The 8,719-nt window shown below is 47.2% G+C and overlaps 1 protein-coding gene across 13 annotated transcripts in view; it reads left to right on the forward strand.

Annotated features, from left to right (window-relative positions):
* RUBCNL (rubicon like autophagy enhancer) overlaps positions 1 to 7,816 on the forward strand; it is a 40,490-nt gene extending 32,674 nt beyond the window's left edge. For 11 of the 13 annotated variants that reach the window (XM_081814928.1, XM_081814933.1, XM_081814927.1 and 8 more), the window contains 5 exons: positions 1,245 to 1,483; positions 2,442 to 2,503; positions 4,872 to 5,025; positions 5,562 to 5,652; positions 6,848 to 7,816. In XM_081814928.1, the coding sequence (XP_081671054.1) occupies positions 1,245 to 1,483; positions 2,442 to 2,503; positions 4,872 to 5,025; positions 5,562 to 5,652; positions 6,848 to 6,960 (659 nt within the window). In that variant the 3' untranslated portion in view covers positions 6,961 to 7,816. Of the gene's footprint in view, positions 1 to 1,244; positions 1,484 to 2,441; positions 2,504 to 4,355; positions 5,026 to 5,561; positions 5,653 to 6,847 lie in introns of those variants that run through there. The other 2 variants (XR_014143763.1, XM_081814936.1) reach the window with 2 other exon arrangements.
* Positions 7,817 to 8,719: the final 903 nt, after the last annotated feature.

Below are 8,719 nucleotides of genomic sequence, written 5' to 3' on the forward strand. Positions count from 1 at the left end.
GTCCTACCTTCCAGAAAGTGGTTGCTTTTCTGTTCAGAGAGTTGTTGCTATTCTTTCTTTGATCTCCTGTTGAGTTTGTAGGTGTTCAGAATGGTTCGATCGCTATCCAGCTGAATTCCTGAGAGGAGACGAAATCCAGGTCTCCTACTCCTCCCTGTATGTGTATTTTTAAAAGCAAAATCAAGATCGCAGTATACCTATCTGGAACTGGATGTCCACTGCCCACACTCATCCATGAAATTCATCGGTTCTCTGTCATTTCATTGTTGAGTACACCATACTTGTCTAGCCAGTTGCTTCTTAATGTATCTTTAGATTGCTGTCCCCCGCTCCCACTATAAATGTGCTGTATGAACACCTCTCTGTATCTCTGTGTGTGCATGTTAGCATTTCTGTCTGGTGTCACAGAAGTAGGATTCCCACTACACACTGAAGAGTTAAAGTATATCATGGAAATGTCCTCCGAGAAAGTCCCCTCCTGTTAGCCCTGAGAGTGAGTGTCCGCCCCTCTGCACCTCGCCTGCTCTGGGTCCCCTACCTTTGTGAGAGTTTGATGCAAAACCAAGGAGTTCACTCTTTCAACACGCACGTCTTTGTTGTCGAGATGGTTTTTCACATCATTCCTGGTCATCGGCATTCCATGTTTCCACGTCTCGCCTATTCCCATCCTTGGTGCATTTCTGTAATGTGTTTCCCATGGATTTATCCAGGAAGTCTTTGGGGGCTACTCCCTAAGAGCGTACCTGGCGTGCTCGACAATTTACCAAGCACTTTCGGTCCGTGTGATATCCCAGAATCTAGTTCTGAGCTGCTTTTTATGGCCTCAGGTTAGTTAGCCTGAGGAGATTCCCACCAGCGCTCAGGCTGCCTACCAGCCAGAGGCAGAGGGTGGCGCCCACCCGATTGCTAGACTCTAAATCTCATGTTCTTTTGGCTACACCGCAGTTTACAATGCCCGTCTTCCAAATTCAGGAGTACTGGTGCCGGGGGGGTGGGGGGGGCGGCTTCTCTTTTTTCTGACACCTGGTTTTGGACAGCAACACTCGGGAGTGGCCATAATAGACGGCCTCCAGTCCCCGCCCCAGCCTTCGCAGCTGCGGCGGGTCCAGCGCAAACCCAGCAGTCCAAGGCTTGAACCCCGGTGGGAATGGGAAGCGGGGGGGGCGGAGGGCGGTGGGCTGCCAGCCGAGGTGAGCTGTGCTCCCCTCCCGACCCCCCCCCCCCCCGCCCTTGTGCTCTTGCAGAGTTTGTGAAGCGCCTGCGGTACTGCGCCTACCTGGGGAAGTATTTCTGTGATTGCTGCCACACGTACGAGGAGACCTGCATCCCTGCCCGGATCCTGACCACGTGGGACTTCAGGAAATACTACGTCAGCCATTTCTCCAGACGGCTGCTGGACAGCCTGTGGCACGAGCCCGTTTTCAATTTGCTGAGCGTTGGCCCCGGCCTGTACGCCAAGGCCAAGGAACTGGACAGAGCGAGGGTGAGCAGCTGCCTCCGCGGGGGAGGCGGGGCCGGTGGCGCCAAGGGCCCTGGTCGCCAATGCGCCTCGCACATTCTGGGTCTCCGGGGGGACCCAGGCGGACCCTCCACGGGGCGGATTTACCGCCAGCCGCTGGAGCTTTAGCTTCACGGCCCCCCTTCCAAGACCCCGTACCAAATTTCCTATTTACGCATAGTTTCGCATTTATACCTAGCTTTTGAAATTTATTTATTAGTAGTTTTAAAATAAACTTGTTTATGTTTAAGGTGTACAGCATGGTAATTTGATATTCAAACACAAGTGAAATAATTACTGGTCAAGATAATTAACATATCCAGCTCCTCGCAGTTACGGGGTATGTGTGTGTGTGTGTGTGTGTGGTGGGAGCACCTGAAATGTACTCTCTTAGCAAATTTCCAGTCCTCAATACAGTATTATTAACTATAGTCATCATACCATATATTAGATCTCTAGACTTACTCATCCTACATAACTGCACCTTTGTTCCCTTTGACCAGCATCTCCCCATTTGCCCCACCTCCCCATCCCTGGAGAGCTCTGTTCAACTCTTTGCTTCTGTGTATTTGACTTTTTTAGGATTCCACGTGTAAGGGAGACCAGGCAGCTTTTTTCTTTCTGTGTCTGTCTTATTTCGCTCCGCACAATGCCCTCCAGTTTCATCCATGTTGCCACAAAGGGCAGGATCTCCATCTTTTATACATAGTTTTATGTTTTCCTCAAAGAAGGCCCCCAGTGGTTGTGTAAGCTTCAGGCTCCACTCAACTTGGGTCCCTCCTGGACGCAGTCAGGAACCCCTGCTATATAGACTGTTTACTTCAAAGGCTTGTCTTACAGAGTTGTAGCGTTTCAAAGTTAGAAATAACATTTAAATTTGATTTATACATTTTCTGTGCCATTGATCACATTAACTTTTCCCCCGTTTGGTTTCTCACATTAGGAAACCCGGGAGCAGCTTTTTCATATCAAGAAGATGTTGAAGACCTGCAGGTTTGCTGAAAGGTACTGGGGTTGGCTGGGCCAGGCCCGGCCTGAGGGGCGGGGAGGGCTGGGAGCCTCCACACATCTACCAGTTCCCTGGGTGCCACCTGGTCCCACCTCCTCCAGTCCACAGGGCCCCTTAGCACAGCAACTCCCTCGGGCCTCTCCTTGGTGATGCAGACCCTGTCGTTAAGGTTACTAAACCTCCTGGCTCACAAGCAGAGAACTTAACGTGTTAGAAGAATCGGCCAAAACAAGGATGAAATAACTCTAGCCAATGGCCATTATTATTATTGTTGTTGTTGTTATTTTAAATTGTGATAAAATACACATAACAAAATATACCATCTCAACCATTTGAAGTGCACAATTCAGTCACATTAAGTACATTCAAATTCGTGTGCAACCTGTCACCACCATCCGTCCACAGAACTTCTTTATCTTGCAAAACTGGAATTCTATATCCATTTAGCAGTAACTCCCTCTTCCCCCGCAACCACCATTCTCCTTACTGTCTCTACGAACTGACTCCTCTAGGTACCTCATATAAGCGCAGTCATATAGTGTCTGTCCTTTTGTGACTGGCTCATTGCACTCAACATAATGTCCTGGAGGTTCACCCATGTTGTGGCATGTGTCAGAATTTCCTTCCTTTTTCGGGACTGAAAAATATTCCATTGTATGTATCTACCACATTTTGTCTACCCATTCAGCCATCTTGGGTTGCTTTCACCTTTTAGCTGTTGTGAATAGTGCTGCTATGAGCACGAGTGTATCAATGTATCAAAATCCCTGATAGAGAGGTGTGTCCAGCTGTCATGGCTGTATAGTATTCTACAGTATGATGTGGTGTTAATGTCAGTATTGTTCTCTTACTGGTAGATTTTTAATGTCTTTATATTAAAATAGATTTTAATATCTCTATAGATATTAAACCTAATAGATTTTAATATCTAATAGATACTTAGATTTTTAATACCATTTGTTATTTAAAAAACTAGGCTTTAGGTGAGTCTCTGGGCACATCCATAATATGTCCTTCGGGTAAACTTCTAGAGGTGGAATTTCGGGAAACCATGGCCTAAAGATATAGGCATGAATTCAATGACAGAAATAGAATTTTTTAAGTGAAAAAAGAGGTTACTCAAGGGCTTAAGATTATCTGTTACAATAGGATCATAGTTTTTAAAAAATTGTTTTGTTTTAAAGCTTCTTTCAGTTTCTGATCTTTATTTAATGATAATATACTGCTTTTGAATTAAATTTCTTGGGGAGGAGCATGTCTCCTGTAGTTATCTGGCCTTAAGCTCTACCTCATGGCGGTGGTGTGACAGGTTAATTACTTCTCAGGCTGTCAGTTTTCTTGTCTGTAGCATATAACATTCCCCACAATTACTGTCTACAAAAATTTCTTGAGTATCCATTCTGTGCTTCAGATAAACAATCCACAGGACTCATGTTACGTCCGGGGGGAAAGCACACACCCATCACTGCCGGACTGTGTGTTAGACACAGATGCACGGGGCCCTGAGGACACAGAAGAGGCAACATTTAGGTCCTAAGGGCTGGGCGGGGCCCCTCTGTGGGTCACAGAGCTTCTTGGAGAAAAAGGCTGAGCTTGAAGAGCTAGTCGGACGGAAGAAGAAGTGTCAGGGATCCCCCAGCAGAAGATGCAGTGTGAGCGAGCATCTCAGGCCAGATGGAGAATTCAGCCCAGTTTGGCATGACTGGAATGTCAAGTCCAGTGTAGGCAGTGGCTGGCTTGGGCATGCGTGCATGGTGATGCCACTAACTGATTTAGGGAATTCAGGGGGAGATCAGTAGGGGTTGGAGACAGTTACAATCAGTATGTGAATGTCCTTGGGACACACAGGTGGCTACGATCAGCTCACAGTTGGATGCTTGGGTCTTGTGCTCAGTGCTGGACTCCTGGATGGGGGAGTCACGCACCTGCCTACGAGCAGTGCTTCTCCTGTTGGCTGGACAATAGTCAGCATGCGGATGGACTTGAAATTGAGCTGGAATGAATAAGGTAGTCTTTTTTTTTTTTTTTTAAATCTCAGTACATGTTTCCAAGACTTGAAAAATCAATGTGCAGTTGTCTTTTGCTCAGTATCTACATGGGCAGACTGCAAGAGATAGGTTTTTCTGCTGGTTCAGTTTTTGAAATCCGCTTTTATGGAATTTTAAGTTCCTGGCTTCCAAACAGACTTGCAAAATGTCAGACGGTGAGTCAAGTCAACTTGCTCTTGGGGTTTTTTTTTTTTTTTTTGAGTTCAAAAAAAATTAAGTGTGAGCGCCAGAGAAAACCACTGGCTGCTCAGCCTTCTTGTGTCATGGCCTCTGCGTGGGTGGCTGTCTGAATTGCTCTTTGTTTCCTCCCTGGCAGCGAGCTAAAGGAGTTTGAGCAGGTGCCGAGGCACTTGACTGATGAGCTCCACCTGTTCTCCCTGGAGGATCTGGTCAGGGTCAAGAAAAGGCTGCTGGTGCCCTTGCTCAAGGACATTCTAAAAGCTTCCCTCGCACATGTGGCCAGCTGTGAGGTAAGGTGCACCCGGGATCGGTGTGTCCCTGAGCTGTCCCTTACCCATCAGGACCTGGGATGAGTGTTCTGCACTTGACCTCATTTAACCCCCACCAACCGGGAGGGAAGTGCGGGGAACACTATTTCCAGATGAGAGAAATGAGGTTCAGAGCTATTCGGTAACCGCCAAGATCGTCGTGCTGGCAAGTGGCAGGGCCAGGAAGCAAGCCTGGGCCAAGTGACTTCTTAGTGTCGGTGCCAAGCCCTGCTCGGGGCCTTGCCTGACTCCCATCTGCCCTGACGTGCCAAGGACAGCCATGTGGACTTGGGATCCAGGGCTGTGAAATCTCTCCAGGCAAAGCAGATGCACACACACCGTTCGCATTCGTTTACCCTACTATAGCGTGATAGAGCATCCCGTTCCTTCTAGAGGCTGGGGTTCCGGACACTTAAAAACAGATGTTTATAAAGTCCTGTAAAAGTAGTGACTTGGCTTCTCCATCCAAAGAAACGTTGCCAAGGAGGATTTTAACTTTTTGGGCCCTTCTCTTGCAGCTGTGTCAAGGGAAGGGCTTCATTTGTGAATTCTGCCAGAGTACAGCCGTCATCTTCCCCTTTCAGACCGAGACATGTAGAAGATGTGCAGGTATCTTAACAACTTCGTAACGTCAGCTTGATAATAGCTTAGTAACTGAAGCACAAAATTGGCTTAATGGCAACTTAATCATTTAAGCGCAATGTTGTTTAAAGTATAATGATGCTGGTGCGTGCTTGCATGTTGGATAGGAGCTCGTGGAGTTTTGGGTGCACGGGGAGGAGTATTTGGGTGGGGCGCGGATGAAGGGCGACGTCTCCCCACATAGTGTTTGGAGGCAAGAGTGGTCCCCCTTTTGCCTGTGCCCCCGTTCTTTCCCACCAGGACAGGCCACAGCCACCGCCCCAGTTTTAGAATAGGACCATGGTCATGCCTAAGGCCGAGGTGCTGTCTCTGGCACCTGTCGCACTCCGAGGGCAGTTTGAGTCGTTGCCACGGAAACCATGTACCCCGAAAGACCTAACGCATTTACTATGTGGCTCTTCACAGCAGAGATTTTCAGACCTTGTTTGACTGTATGTATTCATGCTTGAGGAAATCCCGTGATCTCTAAACTGTTTCGTGGGAGAGATCTGACCGTGCATTTCCGCCTTTACCCTTGATAAGAGCCGTTCTTCCCCTTAGACCACACCAGCACTTAGGCAGGATCCTTAGGCAGGATCGCAGGAGAGGCTCCGGGGCACGGATGTGCATGCAGAAAGCTCCTGGGGCGTGTTCGCAGGCTCCACACCTGTGGGGGGTGTGACGTCAGCAGGACTTGGCAGAGGGAGAAGGTGAACCATGGTGTGGTAGCAAGAAAGGCTCAGCACATCCCACAGGGCACTCCGAAGCAGGACGGCCTTTCGCGTTGTCACATACTGGGGCCAGGGGCCAGCCAGACCTTTAAACCCCATGCTGATCAGTCACCGGATGTGGGCCAGTGCCAGCAAAGGGAGATGACCTTGAGGGAGGGCGGGTGGGAGGCAGGTCTCTCCAGTTAGGGCCATTTCCAGTTAGGGCCGCCTCCTGAGAGTGGGATGTGGAGGGGGGTGTACGGCAGCATTCACTGCATCAGACTCTCCCAGCCTCGTGTTCTGACATACCCGGGACTTCAGAATCCCGCGGTTTCCACAACCTTCCTCATTTCCTGTTGTACGACTGGTTTCTGGATTCAGACCACCTCTCTCCCCAGGGTGGGGATGAGCATCTGTACATATGTGAGAAGACGAGATAGGCCGCTCGCTGATGGCTGTCCTCCTACTTGTAGGGTGCAGAGCTTGCTTTCACAAGCAGTGTTTCCAGTCCTCCGAGTGCCCCCGGTGTGCGCGGATCACAGCTAGGAGAAGACTTTTGCAGAGTTTACCTTCTGCAGCAACATGATGCCCTGAGTGTCGTGGAAAAGACTGTTCAACATGCCTTATAACACCGATCCGTGTCTATTATTGATCATATTGTTTCAGATGCTGAGTATTGTATGTTAAGAAAAAATGGCCAATATTGTTTTTTATCGTAGATATTTAATGTTTTAAAAAGAATGCACGTTTTTTTGTTATTAAGCATAGGTTTGTTACTGGTGGTTTTGTTTACAAATGTTCAGTGTTTTTGCTGCTACTGTATTTTTTTAAAGAGTTTTTTTTTTTTGATACTTCTTAAATCATATTTGAGTGGTTGTATGTAGCTAATATTGGAACCTATTTTTGTATGAATTGTAACTGACAAGACAAATTACTCCGTTCGTCTTTCTATAAAGCTTGTTTTTGTGAAATGGACTGGTACTTTCAATGGACAAAAATGCAACCATTGATCCGTTTACTCCCGGTTTTTTTCCGACTTAAATGCCATTTTGTAATTGTGTCCGTATTACGGATTTTCCTTATTCCAGGGTTGGTATAGAGAGTACACATTACTTCTGCAGGTGCATCGATTTCAAGAGGAGCTTGAGTTGCTTAGCGGTGCCTGGAGCTGCTGGTTGAAGCTGTTGACTCTCTGTAGCTCTCTTAGAGGTGCACAAATCCACCCTGCATTTGCCATCTCTCTTCCGCACACTAAGTCAAGGGAGGCACCGCTGAGTAGAACGTCATCCCTGCCCTTTAGGATTTCGTCTCATTGATATAAAACTGAATATAAGGTATTTACAGACTTAAATTGTGAGAAACTACTGTTAATGAACAATGTGATTTTAGTAATAACAATAAAATCATAGACATCGATTAAAAAGGTAAGGTAAATCACTAAACCGTTATGAATTTATTTTTCCTAAGATTTCTTTTATTTATATGCTTTCTTGAGACATGTGAGTCTGGTTTATTTTCTCCTACCTCCTATATAGTGTCTCCTACTTGAGAAGGGTCCTGGGCCCGGGTCCCTTCCCGGCACATCTTCAGTCTGGAGCTTGGGGGTCATATCCCCTGGGACTCACATGCCCTAACTAATCCTATTCCAAATGAACTTCTCAAACAGTAGGGGTAGGCAATAGAGTGGTACTCGTTCTCCCCTAACCCCATCCAGTTGTGTGTGTGTGTGTGTGTGTGTCTGTGTGTCTGTGTTATTCAGTGGGATAATATTGAGCACATGAAAGAAATGAGTGTCTCCTACCAATCTGGTATCTTCTCATCCTGTTACTTGTTTTCACATCCTGGATGCATCCAGAGCTGTGCTCCCATTCACTGTTTAAGCCAGGTCTCTCTCTCTCTCTTTTTTAAGATTTTATTTATTTGAGAGTGAAAGAGAGACCACAAGCAGGGGGAGCGGCAGAGGGAGAGGGAGAAGCAGGCTCTCCACCGAGCAGGGAGCCCGATGCGGGGCTCGGTCCCAGGACCCCGGGATCATGACCTGAGCCGAAGGCAGATGCTTCACCAACTGAGCCATCCAGGTGCCCCTAAGCCAGGTCTCTTTTAAATAGAAATTTAGGTACATGGGGTAAGATAAATAAGATCAAATTTAAAGGAGTGTTTTATTCTTACCCGTAGCTTATAGTCCTTCTTAGGAATCAAGAGTCAGAGTGGTATGTTAATATTCCTTATAACATCTCTATGAATTTATGTCAACATCTTCATTTCACAAGTAAGACAACAGGCTGAGAGAAGAGAAATTACCTAAGTTCCCACAGGCCGTGCCCAGGAGAGCTGGCGTGGGCATC

This window comes from Leptonychotes weddellii, chromosome 3 (genome assembly GCF_054177405.1).
Source record: "Leptonychotes weddellii isolate Sample4059 chromosome 3, ASM5417740v2, whole genome shotgun sequence".
NCBI classification, from domain to species: domain Eukaryota; kingdom Metazoa; phylum Chordata; class Mammalia; order Carnivora; family Phocidae; genus Leptonychotes; species Leptonychotes weddellii.